The 23,233-nt window shown below is 46.5% G+C and overlaps 1 protein-coding gene across 2 annotated transcripts in view; it reads right to left on the bottom strand.

Moving 5' to 3' along the window:
• Positions 1-23,233, bottom strand: part of LOC8043048 — a 130,683-nt gene that overhangs the window by 28,024 nt on the left and 79,426 nt on the right. For both annotated transcript variants that reach the window (XM_040214723.3, XM_042293065.1), the window contains exons 6-7: positions 22,573-22,670; positions 16,153-16,268 (exon numbers count right to left, since the gene is read on the bottom strand). In XM_040214723.3, the coding sequence (XP_040070657.2) occupies positions 16,153-16,268; positions 22,573-22,670 (214 nt within the window). The remainder of the gene's footprint in view (positions 1-16,152; positions 16,269-22,572; positions 22,671-23,233) is intronic.

Raw genomic sequence — 23,233 nt, 5'->3', positions numbered from 1 at the left:
GAGGATGACTCCCTTTTTTTATTTTCTTCATCGGGATACTTTCTGGTATACTTTTAATTAATATTTTATTTCGACTGCACGGAAAGTACAGAGCAAGGGGGGGGGGGGGGGGCAAAAGTAAACAATAGTTGACTTGACGAGGCCCCTCCCCCGTTCTTTCGGCAGTGACGCGCAGACGGTGGCAAAAAAATAGACAAAAATTTAGCAAAAAATGTACTTTCGATCAAAGAAATGTGCAAAAAATAACACAATAACTATAGATATTAAAATACAAAGCACTCATGTTTATACGCGATCCCTATGACAAAAATAGTTTTAGCGAAACAAAGAAGCAAACAAAAACCACGCAACCTGATAAAAAATAGAAAGCACTAATTTTTACATTAATGAAAAGTGCAATAGGATGAATGGATTGAATAAACATACTTTGGATGGACACGAGCGGTGCCTGAGCATTCGATTTGGGCTCATGACAATAAAGTCTTTCACAAGCGTTCGGGTAAGGGCTCGTAGACAAGCACGACGGTAACGGGAATAGCCGAACCCTAACAACCTGTGGAACTCAGCACGTAGCCCGTGTCTTGTCAACCCCTGTGCGTGGCTAGGACAAATATTGACAGCATAGAATCGGCCCCAGATCACGTAACTACTTGTCCGCGCTGCTAATTGAGGGGGTGAACGTTGCTCGTTTTTCTCTAATTGTTCTAATATTACCTGCCATGTTGTGGATAAAAGAAACAAAAACGAAAAACGCCTTACCGAATGTGGTACGAACCAAACGAACACGCATCTTTTTTGCACAAAAAAGAGGGGAACGGAGAATTGCTTTCTTAAAGTTTTGCTTGTCGGTCTTCCGAAGTAGTGTTTGCTATTTACAATCCCGTCTAACCTCTGCCCTTTGTAAAAAAAAAAAAAAAAAAAAAAAATAGTAATAATAAAATTAAATGCGCTTTCGTTTTGTATTTTTTCTTTCTTGAAGTAGCTAAAAGAGACGCCAGGCCCTAAGACTTCGAAAGTTGACGTGCTGACCGAAAAACACGTTCGGCCCGCGATAGTGCATGCGAGTGAAGACGGGAAACAAACAAAAGCCACCCCCCTTTCGCGGCGAGATTGCTGATCAGGAACAGGGAACATCACCCCGAAAACGGCGTCTTTGGCAAACGCTGCGGAGCGCACAGTTCTTCGCTTTTGGGTCGGGGTCTCACGCCGCCTGGTGGCGTGCTGTCGATACTTGTCGGCAAGTGCCGGAGGGCAGCCAGTGGCCAATGAAGAACGGCCGTCGCGGCCGTCGTGACGGGGGATACCTAGGGTTGTCATGTGACACCCCTCCACTCTCTCGCGAGCCCTTCCTCTCTTATTGAGAGAGGAGGTTCGTAGAGGTTAGCCAGGATTTGGTGGTACCTTTCATGGTGGGTGTCAAAATACCGTCTGACTCCATTCGAATACCCTTATTTTGTTTAATGTGCCTTTCTACAAAGGTCGTTTGACACTTGATTACAACTCTAACGTTTAATCGCACATTCTTTTTCTATGTTTTTGAACGCACATGACGTTTGCTTAACTAAAGGACGAGATAATAATTAAAGCGCAGGCGAGCTGGTGAAGAATCATAATTAAGAATTAAAACCTTGAGACAAGGAAACAAAAAGGGGATATACACACCGCCGTCTCAAAACCAGCACAGCATGCAGCTGTCATTTATACCCGTGCCACACGGACATGGCAAATGCCATTCAGGGCGAATCTCATTCGGGCGCCCAATGACATTACATTTCAAACCCGTGCTACACGTACATTTCGAATGTCTTTTCGCGCCATGATGATGATAGCGCCTGCTCTCTGAAGGAAACTAACTGTAAAGTTTTTTGTAAGCTAAATACGTTTGTTCAAGGTTAGGATCTCTAAAAAGTGTGTATAGGTGATTTTAAACAAATCTGTAAATTACATTGGCTTTTTTTTTTTTTAATTTCCGTTGTAATTCACTTCTTGGTGACGCTCTAGTTGCTCTAGCCGCAATAAGCCAAAGCCAACGACAGAAGCTGACCAAAGCGAAAGCAAATGGCGCCTATACAATCGTGAGTGTCAGTCCTTGCGCCGAAGGACGGTAAACGGGTGCGACGGTTAATGAGCGTCCTCATTTATTTACGCGCCAAGCACAGTGCCGAGCAGCAAAGGCTCGAAGCCGAAGCTGAGGAGGCTTACTTTCGCGTTCGTGAAATCGAAGAGCAGCTGCTCTCGAACTCCGTGGCTCTGGCTGCTGCTTTCGCTGCGCACCGCCCAGTGCACCGATCGCGGCTGCTTGCGGCGCTTGCGGCTCCATCGGAAGAAACTTGGAAGTTCGAACAAAACGTAATAAAACCGAGAAGAAACGCGAAAAAGATGGCGACGCAGGCGAAGTGGCTGTGTCTACTGGGTCAAAGAGTAGCTGCTTGCAGTTACATGTGTCAAGCCGCGCTTCAAATCTAGTATAAAAGAATGCATACATAAAAACAAAGACAAATAAATAACTTTTAGTTCGGGCATACCTTGATTAACGTAATCCCATTGGCGTTTTTCTACTTGGGGCCTGGGGTAGAGGCTACACATTTGGCCCGTGACTGAATGCGAATGAGTTCCGCCGAACCCCTTCGGTGGCAAATGACATTTTCAGCGAATGCCATTCTTGCAGACCGTGTAGCACCAGTCGAATGACATTTGGGGCGAATGTCATTCGTTGTAAATGGCAATCGAGGTGCCCGTGTGGTACGGGTATTACTTCCACAATATTCTTCTTCTTTGTCATTCTCCATCCAAATTGTACACATTAAACGGCAAGGACAGTTTCTACGCTAAGAGAGCCTCGAGCATACGCACTGAGTCTTCTTTCTTGACGTCTTTTCCTTTTTCTTTCTTGCCGTATTCTAGTCCAATTAATACATCTCCTAACGGCAGCGCACAGAAACCACCGAGAAAACCACGAGTATTGAACACAGGGCTAAAGGCATTTTTCAAATGTCAACTGCTCACAGGACAAAACCATTCAGAAATTACTCGAGTCACAACCTACTTGAAATTAAACAGATAAAAACGATTTAGTGTCCTCGTCCAAAGTCAAAGACGGCATGCTTATGCAATTTCTGGCGCTCATAATCCTCATCGTCTCCTTAATCACCCTTTTAAACTGATCTTTTTCTTTGCCAAGCACTGTCGTCTGCTTCCAATCTGGGTAACACTTTCCACATTCACTCAGGTGTATTACGATTTCTGAATTGGCAGAAGAATATTTAACCGCTCTTTTGTGCTCCATTATTCGGTCGGTCAGGCCAACGTTACTGCAGCAAGCTCACTTTCGCAGCTCCCTATTCTCGCCTGCAGAGGCGAGTGGCCGAGGTGGCGGTCACGAGAACTATACTTCGTTTCAGCTTCGGTCCAGACGCAGCCGATGCTACAAGCGCGAGCATGTGGCCCAGAACAGTGCTTGCACTGCAGGAGCGCGCGTGCTTGGCAGGGATGCTGAAAGCCCGGAGCTCGCACTTGTAGCCTTGGCTGCGTCTGGACCGAAGCTGAAACGAAGTATAGCGGCGCTGTGTTCGGATGTTGCTTGACTGTCTCGCGCGTTGTCTGCTATACTTTGTTTCACCTTGTGTTGTACCGCAGCGAAGGCTAGAAGCGCGAGCTCATAGCGTTGGCAGCTACCCTTAATGCACGAGAGCTTGTGCCGCCGAGATGCGTACTAGAGCAAGGAGCTCGCGCTCGTAGCCTTCCCTGCGGTACATCATAAGGTTATACCACTGCGTTGAGAGCTTCCTTTTCTTTTTCTTTTCTTCCTTTTTTTTTTACTTCCATGTGTCTATTAGCAAAAAAAAGAAAAAAAAGATGAACATTGAGTGTAATACATTACAGAGATCAGAGTCAGCGCATTGTGAGTAAATATATCAGCGTGAACTTTAGAAATAACTAGAACACAAAGACCGAAAGGACAGGATATGACACACAGCTGACTACCAACGATATTTTAGTGTAAACTTCTTCCTTGCGCTTTTGCTCCTTCCTTTTGAGTCCCAAGTGGAGCGCGATAAACCTATTTTATAAATTGCCCTATTCCACTGTTAAAGATCACTTCCGATATTTACACTTATACAAAAAAAATACAAATCATTTACACAGTATTCCTAGCAAATTATTGTTTTTGAACTAACCCGCCACATGCTCGTGCTGTTGTTGTTTGGGGCGTGACATTCCGTAGGTATTGTCTTTCTTTTTTGTGTATGGTGATTGATGGCGTGCTGACACAATCCTTGGCGTGCTCCTTGATGGCGAGCGCCTCGAGCATTTCGCGTGCATGAGGATTGTTGTTTCTTGCAAGAATGGTGGTACTGTTCAAAGCTACACTGCACTGGCATGTCCTCCAATGAGCTGCCAGATGTACTGCCGCTGTTCCCTTTAGAGACGCTGCGTGCTCACGGGCTCTGTCGTTGATACATCGGCCTTAGTGCCACTCATTCAGCTCATTCAGTGGCTCTAATCGGCCTGTTTGGCCGATATAGCATTTCCCGCAAGACAGGGGAATGTGGTACACCACTCCTGTTGTGCATGGGAGGTACTGCGTTCTGTGGGCCGTGTTGCAGGATGTTTTCTTTCTTTTTCGGTTCACTTCACTGCACATATAGTATGCTTTTTTGGGCGCGGAGCATACTACTTGTACGTCATTTCTTGCTGCAATCTTTTTCAATTTGTGGGTAACTCCATGAATGTACGGTAGCACCACGATCTTCCGTGGAGTTTTGTCTGCGTCTCCGTTCTCCTGAATTGTATGCTTCAATTTTTTGCAATGTTCTCACAGACTGGCAACATAAGACTAGTTCGATACCCCAAACCTCGTAGGCGGCACATCTGTTTTTCAAAACTTTGCGCTATTTGATGCTCACACGATTTGCGTAGGGCAGAGATTAGAGCCGTGCTAGCGACACTCCTCTTGATGGTTCTTGAGTGTCCAGATGTGAACGGCAGAAATCCTTTCGCTGACCGGGGTTCGTATCTCCAGCACACGTGTCCTCGATTGAAAGTCAGATTGAGATCTATAAATTTTATATGTTTCTCAACAGGTGCTTCATAGGTGAAAACCAAGTCGGGGCAACTTTCTTTGAAGAATCTAAGAACTGTTTCTCTGGGTCCGTTTATTTGGTCGTCGACCTCCGTGGCGCTTAGTATTAAGAAGTCGTCCACGTAACGGAAAATCGCCTGGACGCTTGTATGTTTCAGGTTGTTTTCGATGATCTTGCCGCATGCCGCCAGGTATATATCACATAGCTGCGGCGCCACTCGAGATCCAATGCATACTCCGCTTTTTTGCACCATTGGTTGGTCTTGATATACCACCACAGTCGCGTTTAGATATACACCTAATAGTTCTAAAAAGGTGTCTACATTTATTCCTGCGGCGTTCTGAAAAGCTGTGGTGCCTTGCTTCTCAATGGTAGATGGGAATATTGCCATAAGGTTTGTGTGCGGAATCGAATAGTACATGTCTTGAATATCTATTGAAAATCCAGATGTGACACTTGCTCCATTTTCTTGAAGATATGCAATTAATAGTTCCGAATTCTTGATTTTGTATGGATCATCCGATTGTATCAAGGATAGGCGATGGCATAGGAACGTCGACAGATGAATTTGCCAGGTTTCTTTTTCCGACACAATGGCCCTAAACGGTATGCCCTCTTTGTGGGCTTTCGCAGAGAAAAAAAAACTTGCAGCTGTCCTTTCTTTGTTTGTCTTATTTTTGTGCATAGACTGTTCATGTTGTTGTTATCAAGGAGCTTCAGAACCGCTTGTTTTGCTTTTTTTGTTTCTTTTTGCGTTCACGTCAATGAAGTTCTTTGCCATGGCGGCAGAAGCTTTCTCTTTGTATGTGGCTGAATCTAGGACGACGAATCCGCCTTCCTTGTCGGAAACACATACATTAAGATCTTTGCTAATTAGCTCCTGTATTGTGGGACGAAAGCTCATACCTGTTGTTACTGAGCTTCTTAGGCTCGCGATGCAATCGATTCCCTCGTTGATTACGTGTGCAGCGTTTTCAACATCAGCCTTGGATGCAATATTTCTGACAAAGGCCACCTTGTCGATGGGTTGCAGCCGAGGTGGCAAAGCAAACTTTGGTTCTTGTTCAAGTACTTTTCTTGCCTTATCTGAGATGGTGACGTCTCCAATGACCTGGAGGGCTCGCCGTTCTGGGTGTTCTTTGGCTTTCCTTGCCAGGTGCTGTTTAAAATATGGAAGGTAATATTTGGTCCACATGGTTTCTGTTTGTTCTTTATCTGAGTGCTTGAAATTTATTTTTGTGTGCGTCTGTTTCCTTGCGCTGTGAAGTGTTACTATGAATCCACAACTCGCCCAAGGTCAAGCATAGTTATTCAAACTTGGCGGGCTAGATAATCCGGAAACAAGACTCGACTGCAACGCTGCTAGTTCTCGTGACCGCCACTGAGCCCACGTCGCAAGCGGAGCTGTGAAACTGAGCTTGCTCCAGTAACGTTGGTTCAGGCAGCGGCCGGTTTGGCCCACGTACGAGAACCCACAGCCCAATGGTATCTCGTATACTACGGCCATCTCACAAGTGAATGCCGCATTCTTATGTTTTTTTGTGTTTTTTTTTCGCAACTTTGCTTCTGCAAAAGGAGTTAAAGGGACCTCGAAATGACCTTTTTACTTTTTCCAGATAACTTTTACATTAAACCTTCAACATTCACTGAATGCCGAACAGGCATCCGTTTTTGTTTCGGTTTATTAACTTCTACACAAAAAATTTATGAAATATCTACTTTTTCTTTCTCTCCAACTAACCGCGAAACAAGCTGCGGCGTAATTTCGACGGTCGTGATGTACCCTGAGCCTTGCACAGGAACCGGAAGTTCTCTCGGCTGCAGGAGAATGGGAGCGTTAGCGGCGGCGAGTTGGGGTTGTGCCGGTAAGTTTTACTGCGCTCATGGCGCTGATGTCACCGACGTATTTCCTGAATTGGCGCCTCACATCACCGCGATAGCCATGGACACATCGCAGCTGAGCGAAATTCAATAAGATATGTTGCGCTACAGCGATAGCATGGGACTAGTCCCATACTCCGGTATGCCTGTTGGGAAGTGCGGCGAGTCTTCCGGTGAAGACTCTAGAAGTCAACCCAGCTGTCATTGTTGGTAAAACGCGGCCCGTGTCAGTCGTTCGCAAAGCGACGTAAATGGAAACAAATTGCCGTGGCGTTTTTCGCGGCTTCGGAGATGCAGGAGCGAGCCGACGTTAAAAAATATATGTTTGAACTACGACAGTGTCAGCAAGAGCCACGTAAATACCTGTTCACACTCGGAGCGGACGCGCGCGTTAGATGGAAGTGCTGTATTCGCGCTGTTGGTAAGCGCTTCGGGACAGATCTTTTACGATTACAACTCGATACTGACGTGACACTCGGCAAAGGAAGGTTGGACCGGCATTGCACGTAGCTCCCACGAACTGTTATTGCTCGACAGTTGCGTGCAGTCGTGTCAGAATAAAAAAATGGCATACTAATAACAAAGTGTACATACCGTGTTACGAAGGTAATCCATACTGCGTTTATTTGAGCTCTATATCACACAAAACAAGAAGATAAAATCGACAAGAGTCCCTTTTCGACGACAGTGTTCGTCAACACTGCCTCGGAAAACAAGAAGAAGAGATTGACCTCACCTCTTAATCTAATATTGAGGTCGGCGATCAAACTATAATACAAGAGGGTCCACAAGGGTCGCGCGGGCATATTCCATTCAGCACGCCAGCCGGTCGTGGGCAGACGGTCTTGGCCAAGTACCGCTGAAGCAACGCTGCGCCGAGTGGGAGTGCCTGCTAGGACTATCTGCCGAGTTCGCTTGGTAGGAGTCGGTAGATTCGTGGCCGTTGTAGCTCTTCTCGGGTGTTTGTTAACCAGCGGTCGTGTTCGTCGTGGTCTGTTTCAAGTACTTTTTTCTTGCTGCTTGAAGTCGGGACGCGTGAGAACACGAAAAAAAAAAATAAACGTTCGTTGGTCGTCGCGACCAAGTCTGTGTAACTGAGCGACGCTGTCGGCCCATGCTACCGCCCTACTGCGCACGCACAGTAGTTGCTTCATTTACCACACGATAAATGACGCTTGGCTCTCAGCATTATCAGAGCCGTGTATAGAAAGAGTTTGGTCAATGGGAGGCGTGGGCAGAGCCAGGGCGTGCACCAGACTCGGAAAGAGGGCTTGGCATGATCTCTTGTCCAACAAGAAGCCGAACAGAATTCCCTAGCGGTGCTAGCGACAAACAGTTCTAATCAAACGTATATGTTCGTATATGGTTCTAATAAGCGCGTAAGAGTGAAGTGTAGTAACTCTTTGTGGTTGAAAATAGGGTGCACGTGATGTTTCGATCATGATCATGCAGAAAGATGTAAGAAACGGATGCGCCGCTCAACTCTGTTTTGCTCGGACAGATTGTGACCGCTCGGACGGCAGATTCCTGGCCCTCGGCGCTTGGCGTAAGGATTATGTCGATCGTTCCTATAGTTGCACTCTTCCACCATCATTTTGGATGAACGTGATTGAAATGTCACGTGTACCATATTTTCAGTCACCGGGAGTTACTCCGATGCACTTCTCAGGTTTGTTTCTCGCAACCACCGCCAGGGTTATATTTCCGGCTTCTGGTTGGTCACATTCGAATTTCTGAAGACACCCTGGAACACACCCAGCCCGCTTTCGGCCAATGGCGCCCCCTCATTTGTCTCCTATACTTCCCAACGAATGGCCAAACTCTCTACATATACGGCTCTGAGCATTATCAAATTTGGCAATTTTCGTCACATTTCTAATTATGCTACAAAATGTGGATCTGAATATTATTTAACAAAACTTTTAGAAAACATTCGCCGGCTATTTATTGTTTACGATCGCTGTGCTGGTGGGCTAGGCTCTTACCCAATAGGCGACGTGGATCCGGCTGACGTGCTGCGATTCCGCGGATGCATCGCAGTGAAAAGGCTGAGAACTTTCGAAGGAAAGAAGGCGCAAAAGAGTTCAGTTTTCTTTTAAAAGTTCTATAGCGAAGTATTTTTTTGGCTCCCTATTTTTGTGTTTTTGTGCTTCTTTTCACACCTTTTACGACGATCGGTGGATGAAATTAGATTTCAGAATCGTTTCATAGTCCCTTTAACCTACTTAATTTGAAATTATTTTGAAAAGCAACTCGTACACCATGACTTTCTGTCAAAGCTTTGAGGTTGTGCGAGACACCATGAAAAAAGGGCAAGCATACCCACTTATCAGGCTTCTTTCTAAGCTCTGTGGTTTTGTTTACACTGACCAGAACATGCTGCAACACACCTAATCGAACGCTTAAATTATACCCTGAGGCACCCAACCTTGACATTTGAAAGGAGAGACATTCTTGAACGTAGTGGGAGCAGGACTTGTTTAAGCCACTTTTGAGGAGAGAACATACTACCCCTCTTTTGAGTACTTTAGGGTGGCCACTGTGGAAGGGCAATACAGATTTAGGCGCAACTTTTCCATAGCTCCAACAGAGTCTGCGGGTTTGAAAAATCTTTAAATCCAGAAACTGAAGATACGCAGCTGTGCATACTTCACTGGTGAAGGCAAGCTCAGGGGCTTGTTCCTTTATGAAGGAGTCCACCCTATAAAGGTGTGCTCCTTTATAAGAGTGGCCACCATATAAACGAGGCCACCGTAAATCAGTCAAAAGAGGGGTAGTATGTTCTGCCCTCAAAAGTGCCTTAAATAGGTCCTGCTCCCACTACGTTCACGTCTTCTAGGTAACAGCACACAAAATTACTCACACACCCGGAACACACGCATACCGGCAGAAAGGAACCTTTCACGTCGCGCTGACTATCAACTTTGGCTTGTCTTCTTCTTTTACATCGATTAGAAAAAAAAATTGTTATCGCACTTTTTTTTTTATAGGTGCAAAGGAAGAAGACAAAAATGCAAACTATAGTTCAGAGTCAGCGCGACGTGAGTGGTTCCTTTTAATACTGACTTTTAAGATATAAACTAATCCTATTACGAAACCTAAGTAGTGATCGTTTGAGGAAAAAAATCACTTGTCACCTTGCATAAAAAAATCAAGTCCTAAAACGTTCCGTGTGACAAGTATTCCGGCATGACAAGAATTCCTCGTACAAGGCGTGACTAAAGCCCCTCGATGTGTTTGCGCTTGTCTTACAAGTAGCGTCAAATGCGCGAGTGCACGAGGCCCATGTCTCGAGCGGCCCTTGGAAGCAAATGGCGGCGCAGCACTGAAATGAGCGGGCCTTGGAAGCGAATGGCGGCGGAGCACCCGCTCATGGCACGTGTCTCGCGCGCTTCCACAACAATGGTTGGCGGTACTTGTAAACAACGCTTTTATCAAGGGGCTTTAGGCGTGACCAGTTGGTCTACCGGGCTAGTTACCCTATGACCAGTTGGCCTGCGACGACTGGGCTTGGGACGAGTTCTGATAGACCCCCGATTATCCAAAATCCTCTGAATTGAATTAGCGATTCGGGAGAGTTCAAGCATGAAGGACGTTAACAAAACGGTGCTCAAAAGCACGAAGACAAGTGTGAGTAGTATCCAGGAAAAGCGCTGTGATATAAATAAGGACAAGCGGGTATTGTCGTTTTTGGCCGGAAAGTCCTCCCAAAGACTGAAGCATTTTTTCGGGGCACAGATCTTACCTCGTTTTTAGGATCGTATAGCAACCACAAAAAAAAGTTACCTATCAAAGTAAACAGGCGCAGGCAAGGTGCTAACACAACTCCATAATCAAAAACCCGAGACTGGGAACAGATGAAAAGAAAACGGACAAGCACGCACTCCGTCTCAAAACACAGCTACTTATGTCATCGCACATCATTCGATTTATACTACAATTGTCCACTCTCCCCGAAGCTAAAACACCTGCTCAGAAGTAGCTTATTACACAAGTTAAAGCATACATTGCCACGGGGTTACCCCAAAGCACAAGCATGACAAACAAACTCTCACTACACTGACCTTTCACTGAACCCCCCTAGTCGTCCGCAGAGACATTTCATTTCTCCACTCATCGATAATCACGGATGACTTAAGGCCTGTTCACACATGCAGCGGAGCGCTACAAGCGTGGCGCCGACCTTGCGCTAAGCGCGTGTTGGCGCGAGCGTTCACCAGCTTTGTATCGCACCGTCAAAACTGTTGCTCATGGCAGACGATAAGTAGCTGACGAAACGTGAATAGTGCTACATCCGCGCTTCGCAGCATGTGAGAACCGGCCTTTACATAGTTTCTATAGCTAACAATTTGCATCATTCCTTTCACAATTTCTTTTCAACTCAGCAGAATAGGGAAACTCTGTTTCCCCGCTTGCCAGGGTTAAAAATGGTTCTTATTACATTTTTAATTATGATAATGCACTTAAATGCAAAAGTCCTAGCGAGTTGAACAAGAATAACGAAAATAATCTCTGGAGAAGGGGAACAAGGGGGACAAAGGAAAAACAGAAATCTCCAAACACAGCCAGGTAACTGTTGCGCGACCGAAAAAATCCGCCTGGTCCTGGTATCGAACCAGGGACCTCTCTATTTCCAGTGGAACGCTCTACCAGCTGAGCTAACCAGGAGTTAGACGTCAGTAGAGCAAACGGGCTTTATCAGCTGCCACCAGTCTAACACCAGCAAGGGTGAACGGCTTGTATTTTTAAGGTTATGATGATAATGCAATTACATGCAAAGTTGCAAGCGAGCGTGGGTGATCGGTGGCCGAGTGGGCTAGCGCACACAAGCTCGGCGCACGTAGAGCGAAACCTAGCGCTGCAGAACCCAGAATCCTGGGTTCAATCCCCACCTCTGCCCGTTTCGATCTGGATGAGCATCGAACTGGCGTGCGGTCGTGTATCACTACTGCGTGATGCACGTTAAAGACCCCAGGCTAGCGGTTGTACTGCACTGGCTAAATTTCTCATCTACAGCTTGGAGACTCGTCGCCCGTTGAGGCAGACCAAGTTCCAGGCTGTCTAAACATACACACAACCCATTTTTGTGCAAGCCAGCTGGATAAGAATGACGAAAATAATCCCTGGAGAGGGGAACAAGAATCCAAAGGACAAACACAAATCTCCAAACACAGCTATAGGTGACTAGTGCGCGACCGAAAAAATCCCCCTAATTCTGGTATCGAACCAGGGACCTCTCCATTTCCAGTGGGAAGCTCTACCAAGTGAGCTAACCAGGAGTTAGATGTCAGTAGAGCAAATGGGTTTTACCAGCTGCCACCAGTTGAACACCAACAATTGTGAACGGCTTGCATTTTTAAGGCTATGATGACAATGCTATTCAATGCGAATGTCCAAGCAAGCTGGACAAGAATGACGAAAATATTGTATGGAGAAGGGGCACAAGGGGAACAATTAAGACAAACACAGCTAGGTGACTGGTGCGCGACCAGGCGGATCTTTTCGGTCGCGCACCAGTCACTTTCTCATTTCTGTGTATGTACTGATGATGCCTCCCGTATGGGAAGCGAAACGTTTATTGAAGTTGTCTTTTCTGTGATGTGAAGTCGGATTCTTTATTTTAATCATGACATTTCCCGGCTTTTGGACTATTTCTGCAATCATGCCGCGTATCTTCCTCGGCCATCGTGATGGGTGACGGAGCTCGCACATGCTGCAAATCGGCACCTTGTGCCAGTCCCTGTTATCTCGTGGGCGTCGAACAAAAGCGAGCGAAACAAAACATTACCGCGAACAAGAAAGGATGCGCATGCTCAAAGCGTGAGTCTTGAGAGCGCCAAGGCGTCACGAGAAGGCACAGCCAGACTTTTCGGATGGCGCTCTCGTGCCCCGCAAACTTTTACTGCCGACTGTGCACCCAAATTTAAGGTGTACAAGTATTCCCTTCTTCACACTAACACATTTCCTCGGGGGTACTCCGTCCAACAGGATTTACCATTAGACCGCTTTTTGCACCCACCCCATTCAATGGGAACCCAGATACACCCGATTTAATGGTGTACCATTACGGGAACGCGACAGAACAGCACACGACAAAACAGCACGCGACAAAACAGCACGGTCAAAACAGCACGCGTCAAAACAGCACAGCGTCAAAACAGCACAGCGACAAAACAGCACGCGTCAAAATAGCACGCGACAAAACAGCACAACGGCAAAACGGCACAGCGACAGAAGAGCACGTGCCAAAACAGCACGGCGTCAAAACAGCACAGATACAAAAGAGCACGCATGTAGCAACTTCAAGCGCGTTCTTCACCTCCATCTGAGCGAATAACAGCGAACCTCCTTCACGTTTTCATTTATTGTCGCTAGGTTATAGAGAACTTTATTGCCCATTTCTGAGCTTACCAAACTCCGCAACCCAGAACACCCCTCCCCCCCCCCTCCCCCCCCCCCCCCAAAAAAAAAAAAAAAAAAATCGCGTCACCATTTTTCCTTGGGCTTTTCACGAAGTTACAAAAGTCAGTTACAATGATGAGTACTAGTATCAGTCCACATAATAAAATGTATGCTAAAGATGGCTAAACTTAAATCCCTAAAAAAATATGACAACAGAAATTGCTTCGCGATCCCCCACTGGATCTGTCAGACCCACAGTTTGGGGAGGCACGGCAGTTGGTAGTGGACCACGATTTTTATCACAACAGGAGTTACCGATCGGCATCCAGCATAAAGCATTCCCGTAAGGTGACAGGCGGAAAGCTTTAACAAAAGAATGCAATTGCTCGAACTTCCTTCAGCGAAGCTCTTGTTGGTACGTTTGTCGGATTTTTCCGTGTCGTTTATAGTCAGCAGAAAAGAAAAGGTCAGTATTAATTGAAACAGGTCAGTATTTTTGAGGGCGTTTGGAGGGGGGGGGGGGGGGGGGTGATTCATTCCTGACTATATAACCACTTCCTTTCGCAGTTTTCAGCTTGTCTCCGAGGTCGGTTCAACCTTCAACAAAAGCTCAGGGGCCGCAGGGGTCTTCAGGATGAAATCTGGATTTTTGACCTGATAGGGATTTGTGTGCCAAATTCTTTGTTCAAAGAAAACCTAATCGTGTACTGGACAATGCAAATCAAAAGCGTCCGTATAAAAGCCGCTGATTTTTTAACAACACTAGCTTCAAAGTCAAAGTCAAATTGGACGTTTGAGTGATTTATACAGCGTAAGGTTGGTCTGCCAGTAGGGGCGACACTGGTTTACACTGTAGATGAGCAATTTAGCCAGTGCGGTACAACCGCTAGCCTGGGGTCTTTAACGTGCACCACGCAGTAGTGATACACGACCGCACGCCGGTACGATGCTCATCCAGATCGAAACGGGCAGGGGTGGGGCTCGAACCCAGGATCCCTGGGTTCGGCAGCGCGAGCTTTCGCTCCACGCGCGTCGAGCTGGGTGTGCGCTTCAGCCCACTCGGCCACCGATCCCCCTAACACTAGCTTCCGTCTACTAAAGGAGAGCGTAAATACGATTTTTGTTTTTTGCCGTTTCTGTGGTCGGCGCGAATTTACCAGCTCTCGCAGTCGTCAAAAATGGGGAAAATCGCACTGAGTACAATGCTTGCAAATTTCTGGATTTTGATACTTGCCTCTCCGACCGAAGTGCTAGTGAAGCTCATGCTCGTCCTGTGTACAACTACGCGCACACGACGATAATGTCAGATCACGATAGGACCCCAGTCCGTCTTGCTGAAAAGGTCGCGTAGACTGCCACACACAGTAACAAATAAAAAAAAAACAGTACCTTCTTAACTCACTTTACATTTCAAACAAAAGCTTTTAAATATTACATTTTCGTCAGTATACTGATTTTCGTCAATAAACCGAAAAGAACCGAGACGTTTATGAGTCTACAAATATTTACCGCAATAATTTCCGGAACACCTTTTTTTGGACGCTGTGCTGTCTTGTCGCTGTGCTGTTTTGCCACTGTGCTATTTTGTCGCGTGCTATTTTGACGAGTGCTGTTTTGTCGCCGTGCTGTTTTGACGCTGTGCTGTTTTGACGCGTGATGTTTTGACCGTGCTGTTTTGTCGCGTGCTGTTTTGTCGTGTGCTGTTCTGTCATGGTGCCGTACCATTACACCTCATTCTGCAGCCACATTGCTTACAGGAAACACAGCTACACCCTTTTCGATGGTGGACACAACTAACACGGGGTAACCCCAAACCACAAACATGACCAACTAAGGAATGAGCTGAGCTTTCACTAAACCCCTTTAGTCATCACTATAACACCATAGTGTCCTAAAAAAGAATGTAATAGACGTCATGTGGAAGAAACTGGGGATTGTTGGCTATATGAACTGTGTGAGTCAGCCGTCCTTACCGCTGAATAAAGAAATGAAAAGGTTTCTGAGGATAACTAAAGGGGTCAGTGAAAGGTCAGTGTTGTGGAGGTTTATTCCTTAATTGGTCACGCCTGTGGTTTGGGGTCACCCTGTGTCAATGGATGTTGTTCCTCGTTAATTTGTGGTCAGGAGGTTCGCAACCTTCAGGGTGAGTGGATGATGGTTAAATATGACGATGTACAATGGAATCAGTAGATGCGTCTTGAAATGGTGAATGTTCTTGGACGTTTTTAAGGCACGCCTTACTTGTCCTATAACGCGTGAAGGTGTCGGCGGCTCGGCGCTGTGCCCGAAGGATGGTCATAAAAATACGTCATCAAGCACGCGCCGCACAAGGTCAAAGCGAACGCGCCTCGGAAATAAAACATAAAGAAAAGCAGAGCAACGCAGACGCTTCGTCAGGGAAGGCGGCGGGGGCGCTTAAGGTCAAAGTGGACGCGCCTCAGAAATAAAACACAAAGAAAAGCTCAGCAATTAACAAAGATGCTCGTCACGGAAGCAGTCGTGAAGCCGGCAAGGTTCACCGCGCCTGCGCAGTGGGGCAGCGTGGTGTCACCGCCAGAGAGTCGTGTGAAAAAGGAAGACGTGGCGTGCTGCTTGTAGGAATGCGCTGCGTGTACGAATGCTTTCACATGCCTACACGTAAGCAGTCTTAAATGTCTCTGCCGAATTTTTTTTGTAATGTGTTCCCAGTCTCGGAGTTAATTAAACTATGTAGTTAATTCACTAGCTTGCCTGCGCTTTCTTTACTATCCTATTCCTTGCCAGTTGCCAGTGGAACCGAACTCACTCAATTTTCTGGTCCGGAACATTGGGCAGGTGTTTCACGTAGTTGTTGGCGGCTTCCGCGAATGTTTGTTGAATCGCAGCCTTGGTAGCTTTCCAGACGGAGTCATCAGTGCTGTGCTAGAAAGAAAAAATGAAAGACGTTTACAAATCTCCGTAATGCGTAATGCGTAATGCGTAAATGCGTAGTGCGTAATGGGTAATGAAAAAAACCGTAATGCGAAATTAGAGCTCAGCTCTTGAGGAGGAGGAGTGGAAGGTACAGACGGGAGGGTGTGCCCCTCCTCCTCCTCTGTACCCTCTCCTCCTCCCCTCCTCGTCTCCTGCTCCTCTTCCTCCTCCATCCATTTCTCCCCTCCTCCTCCAATTCAGTTTTACAGCTAAATGTAGCGGGGAAAATTACGGCATATGACTTGGTGTCACGTCACCTATAAACGAAATCAGTTTCTCCGCTAGGTTTAGCGGGAAAATTGACGTTACGTGATCTCAACACCAATTCAATTCTCCGCTCAAATCGGGGAATTGAATATTGGTGTTGAGGTCACGTGACGTGAATTTTCCCGCTAAATCTAGCGGAGAAACTCAATTTGTCCGCTAAATCTAACGGAGAAACTCAATTTCCCCGCTAAACTTAGCAGAGAATCGAATTGGTGTGGAGGCCACGTGATGTGAATTTTCCCGCTAAATTTAGCGGGGTTATGCCGACGGCGACGCCGACGTTTACAATTCTCTGTTTTGCCGAATAAGAGCGCAGCCTTTGAGGTGGAGATGGCGGAGGGTATGGAATGGAGGGTATGCCCCTCCTCCCCCTTCGTACCCTTCCCTCCCATTTAACGGGAAAAGATTCCGCTAAATTTAGTGGGCAATTTGTCCGCTAAATTTCGAGGGGAAAATTTTTCCGCTAAGTTTAGCAGGAAATTTGTTCCGCTAGCGGAGAAATGTTTTCGCTAAGTTTAGCGAAAAATTTTTCCGCTAAATCTAGCGCGTAAGTTTTTCCGCTAAATTTAGTGGGGAAATTTTCCATAACGAAACGCCCGGTTGTATTATTTCCATAATGCAACGCACGCAGTTACGCCCACGGCGACGCCGCTGAAGCCGCAAACGGGCGCCCTTAAGCGCGATCCAAACCAACGCTTCTTTTAGCGCCTGTAGGTCGTGCGGCTGCGGATGTGACGCATTTAGTGGCGTTTTTGTTGTTTCCGGGCGCGCTTTCTGAGTCAGAACCGTGCGCTTTGGTTTGGACGGGCGAAACTTCAGGCAAGCGCGCACGCAGGCACGAGCGCACAAGCAAAGTGCAACTGCGACAGACTGGCCGGCCAGACGGCGAGAGAAAGAGAGAGAGAGAGAGAGATCGCGTTGTCATGTTGGAAGAGAATAAAAGGGGGAAGGAGAGGGCAGCCAGACGGCGAGAAACGCGGAGCCGGAACTAGCTTGCCCTCCACCAATTGGCCGGGACACAGGAGCGTCCTACTACGTCACCGCGCGTTTTTGTGCGCGTTGAGAAGAAGTCATGTGCGCGCCCGGAAGGAGCGAAGAAGCGGCGCGACGTCACGAAAATGCGTCACATCCGCAGCCGCACGACCTACAGGCGCAAAAAGAAGCGTTGGTTTGGATCGCGCTTTACCGCTCATTCACACTGGAAGCGAATCCGCGTTCGCAAAGCGGTTGCGAACGCGGTTGTATAAAGATCCAGTGCAATTGCACGCGCACTCGATGACATCATGTGCGCGTGCAATTGTACTGGATCTTTATACAACCGCGTTCGCAACCGCTTTGCGAACGCGGATCCGCTTCCAGTGTGAATGAGCGGTTAGAGCTGCGCTCTCATAAAGGAAACATACATCTTTGTACTACACTGGCGCTTCCGTGCTAAGAATGTCATGCAGGTGGTTAAAAGTGGGATGCGGTCCATTCGACACATGGCGATTCGTCACAAGGCGACAGGTAACAGGCCCGTTCGTCACAGCAGAAGGTTGGCCATAGGATGATTCGTCACGGTGGCTACCCGTCACCCAATGGTTCGTCCTAGGGTGCCTACATGTTTCCGCTCCGCTTGCGGAGCGGCCTAAACATGTAGGCACCCTAGTTCGTCCCCTAGAAATGTTTTGTTCTGTCCGGGTCAGCCTGGCAAGGCCCCTACAGGGTCAGCATCGTTGATCGAGGGTGAAGAGACTGAAGCAAACGTTGGTTTCGGTCCCGAACGGCAAATGTTGGGGAAAATTGAGAACTACAATTTTCGAAATCGGACTTGTTTCCCGAACATGGAGGGGATTAGAACGGAGAGGTGGAGCGATCCTGCTTCACGACGGGTTTCGTATGCATGCAAGAGAAGGAACAAAGCAACGTTTCATTGGGTTTGTTGCAAAGTAGTTTAATAATAACCCAACCGATATCTGCATACTGCTGAGTCGTCTAAAGAGCACGCATGTGCCAACGACTTTTTCTACGTTTCCCATTGAAAATGTGTGCCTTCTTAATCACTTTTTTTTTTTTTTTTTTTTTTTTGCTACAAGGAAAAATTTTAGAATTTCAGGTAACAATTTGTGGAGCACTGCGTTCGCCTTTAATGATCTAATCAAGACTGGGATTCCCGATTCGCCATCACTTTGACATTGATGAGATGAAGATCTCATAGGCTGAAGGCGGCAGAGCGTTTGCGAGCGAAAAATAAAAGAAACATGCCCACTGCAACAGTGAGGTACACTTAGCTGCTGGACGACCGCACCCGTCGCATTGACAGCCTGAAGGCGGAAACACTGCATTAAAACCTTGTTGTTCTTATATAGTATCTCTTATTTTCAGTGCATTTGTGCATATGTATTATTTCTAGCCGTTTCATACAAGTCTTACGTGGAATTTATGTATAGCATCATACTCGAACGTTTATGCACATCTATCATTTCATTTCATTGATTTACCCTCTGAAGGTCCTCATTCGAGGACATTACATAAGGGATCGTTCACATTTGAGTCACAATAAAAAAACACTGAGCTAAAAAAAAAAGAAGCAAAAATACGCGCAAGAGGTTTAAACAAAGCAAATATAAACACAATTGATCAGTAACACGCACTCATGCACAATCAATTACTGCAAACATGGAGCATAGAAAAAAGAAAAACACACACAGGCAAATAACTGCTCTCCGAGATGCAACACTAAACAAGCGCGGAATGCGTCAGGGCACATGGTCGAGGCTAAGTTCTCCAATAGAGAGTTCGATTCGGAAATCGCTAGTGAAAAATATGAGTAAATAAATGCGTTAGTTGATCCAGAGATCCGTTGCACATAGTTTTGGTTGTTAATCTGCGGGAAGACCAGGGAGAAGGTTGCAATGAGATTTGCTTTGATGTCCGGATGATAGTGGTATATTTTATGAAAAAGGCAGAGTCGTGAACATTTACGGCGCGTGACTAATGAAGCTAGGCCCAAATGGGACTTCATAGCCGTCACGCTTTCGGTGCGATCGTATTTAGAGAGGATGTAGCAAGCGGCACGATTTTGAATGGCTTCAAGCTGGGGGACAAGGCAAGTTTGATGAAGGCTCCATAGGGCAGCGACGTATACAAGCTTTGGTCGCACGAATGTTTGATATGCTAATTGGCGAAGAGTCGGCGGAGTAGAGTGAAAGCAACGCCTGATGTAACCCTGCGTTTTTCAAGCGGCGAGTGTAATGGATTTGATGTGTTCAGGTCCATGATAAGTCAGATTCAAGGTGCACACCAAGATACTTATATCATGAGACAGCTTCAATGGGTTGAGCGCCAGAAAAAAGTGTGCATGATGAAATGGAGCGCTTGCGGGTGAAATGGACGAGCTTGCATTTTGAGTAGCTCAGAAACATAAGCCAGTCGGAGCACCAATTCATTATGGTCGCTAAGTGATTCTGTAAGAGGAGGTGGTCATCAGGTGAATTGATTTGGCGGTACAACACACAGTCATCTGTGAAAAGACGCACTTGAGGAAACAAATGGTGTGAGGAAGATGTTTGATAAAAATGAGGAAAAGTCGAGGGCCGAGAACCGAGCCTTGGAGAACCGAGCCTTGGGGAACTCCAGACGCAACGTTGTATAAGCCACATTCTAGGTTGTTTACGGCTGAAAACTGTACCCGGGAAGACAAAAAAATTGTGAATCCATTAAATGACGCTATCGTTAACGGAGAGCTTTGTTAGTAAATGAAAGTGCGGAACCCGATCAAAGGCCTTCGAGAAATCTAAAAATATCTCGTCGGTCTGAAGATGAGCTTCGAAGATTGCATGTATTTCGTGGGTGAATTCTAGTAAGTGGGTTTCGCAAGAAAAGCCTCTCCAGAAGTCGTGTTGATGATCAAAAAAGAAGCGGCTTTCATTAAGATGAGGAATGACATGAGTAGAAATTATATGTGCAAGAAGTTTGGACGGAATACGAGTTAACGATGTGGGTCTGTAGTTCGAGGACACCGAACGACCACCGTCCTTGAATACTGGGATAACCTTTCCTACCTTCCAGTCAGAGGGAAGACATCCCTCTGCCATCAATTGAGTGAATAATAAGGCCTGCAGTGTATAAATTCACGTGCATATTAGTTTTAATTAAAGCGTCCTGCCCTATTTTCCAAGCTCTACAGTCGTCAGGGAACATGACTAGATACTGAAATGTATGGTTTGTAGTATGAATCTTGGAGAAAAGTTCACCGGAGAAAAGCTCGCCCACATCTGTGCGGGTTCGGAAAGGAGTTCAACAGTCTCTTGACAGACACAGAGAAAGGCTCACATAGAATTAAATATTTAGGTTAAGTGGTCGTTATGATTCAATAGCGGTAGTGCTACGAGAGTTTAGACACTTCTCACGCAGGCCTTGCACTGTGCAACACCGTTATCGCGAAGCGATTTTTCCCACTTTATTTAGAAAAGGGGTTGACCTGCGTCAATCTTTTATATGTTTATGTTTCGAATGAGCAATTGCCAACATACTAGTAGTTTTAATGCAACCCATAAAATCTTTATAAAATTTAAAAAAAGGAAAGGGGGGGGGGGGGAGAGTTGGGGTTGGAGGTAACTCCGAAATTCGGAGTTTCTCGGATAAAGCCGATATTGACCAACATTTTACCGGCGGCTGTTTTTGGGGAGTTTCTCGGATTTATCCGAAAACGCGGAACCTTATAAATCCTAACCAACGAATTTTTTTCCTTTGCGTTTATTTCCGTCTAAAATGTGTTTTGTTGCATTTTCCAACGAAATATTAATGTTTCTGAGGTTCTACTGATACCTACGTCATGCTGAAGCAAAGAAATGAGCTCCAGAATTTTGTTTCCGCATCCCTCTAAGCTTCGCCTTTAAAAGTGGAACGTTACCGGGCCCCGTTCGCAAAGCCTTCTCATATAAACCCCCGCTCGTTCTCAAGCCGTGCAAGCGTGTATGCGGGGTCTAGTCTGTAGCGTCACGTGTCACGTGACGTCATGGCCCTATTGACCAGCTAAACTTAGCAGAAAATTGTCGGCCAAACTTTGCGGGAAACTTTTTTGCTAACATAGGCTAGAAAATTTTCCGCGAGATTTATACGAAAATTTTTCCTCCAAATTTAGCGGGTTGATAGGGTCATGGAATCACAGCCACGTGTGACGTCGCACGCGAGACGTCACACGTGGTCGCGCGCGTTGCATTATGTGATTTCATGGTCCCACCGACGCCGACGCCGGATTTTTTGCGGCACAATTTCATAAACGCTATCGCATTAAAAAAAAAAAAAAAAAAGATAACATGGCCGCAGTGCTGGATTTTTTACGCGCAGCAGTGCGGTCCTGTGTCTAGGCGGTGTTGCCGATCAACTTCTGGTAGGTAGCATGTTGCACGTAACAGCGCACAAAGGATAAGGAACACACAAAAACCAAGCGCTGTCACAATGCCATGATATGACATGATATATTATACCAACTAGCATACCTACAGCTTCTGATAGTAAAACTGAATTGTGTGTGTCACGTGGACAGAGCAGGGCCCAGGTTGTACAGGACCCAACGTTGTTCGGTGAAAAGCCTCAAAGTTGACCTTTCGACCAGTGTCTATGCTGGACGCTTGTAGGTCAGATGGAAAACCCTGCTATCAATAGAGGCGGTGAGAGTGCGGCAGATGGTCCGCCTCTAGCGTGAGCTTTCTGCCTTTGATAAGACTCCGTCGCCAGCGTAGCAAAAGCACGGCGGAAGGCAAAGAGCGCAGGATGGAGGCGGGACCGCATTCTTCGCCTTTCACCGTCTAGGGTATTGCCTCCTCTGGGATGAACTCCTAGACCACAGTTGTCCGGATACAAACAAACAAAGTGGTCGGTCGTCCCGGCAACATGAGTTGAGTCTGCGAGTGACTCATCAAGACCTTTCGAGCAGGAATCAAAAAAGTGCAGGATAAAGAATGCGCCTCTCAAGGAGGGCGCCTCCTCGACGCAAACTCACCACGTCCACACACAGGAGCACTGCCTCCTTCCACAGTGATTTACTCTTCTCCGATATGTTGTTTAACGGCCGTGGCTCCTTCTGCTCACCTCCGATGTCTAGAACAATTAAGACAAACAATCAAATTACCGAGACACACTTTGAACATAAACATGCATTCGACAAGTACGTCTGATACAAGTCCGAATCTCGAAATAGTGTTTGCAGTTCAAACCAGACCAGAGTAATCTGCGACTGGTCGTACAGCCTCGACATTTCGTCAGAACGCGTATTTTATGGGTCCCGACGTCGCTCTAACATCGAAGACTTCTCGGGTTATTTTAATGTCAACTGGACAGTAAAAAATTACTCGGTATTATATCGAACGTATTTCTATAGACATAGTAACCCTGGAGCGAGGGGACGAAAAGGGACGGACAGGCACGTAACTTCGAGTTTCGTGTCTGTCCGTCTGTCCGTCCTTTCTTTGTCCACTCGCTCCAGGGTTGCTTAGTCTATCCTAAACCAGCTCGCCTGCCCACTTGCTTTAACTTCAGACGTCTGACTACATTGCTAGAGAATAAGATGCGGGCACCGAGCCCTGCCCATGCGCTCAATTGATGTTAATAAGATATCAAAATGTTTCTCGATGATTTGGATAAACCCGAGGAGCACAGAATGT

This window comes from Ixodes scapularis, unplaced genomic scaffold (assembly GCF_016920785.2).
Source record: "Ixodes scapularis isolate PalLabHiFi unplaced genomic scaffold, ASM1692078v2 PGA_scaffold41__6_contigs__length_2269736, whole genome shotgun sequence".
In the NCBI taxonomy this organism is placed as follows: Eukaryota; Metazoa; Arthropoda; class Arachnida; order Ixodida; family Ixodidae; genus Ixodes; species Ixodes scapularis.
Note: the sequence above shows the minus strand (reverse complement) of the source record. Positions and strands in the feature narration are given on the sequence as shown.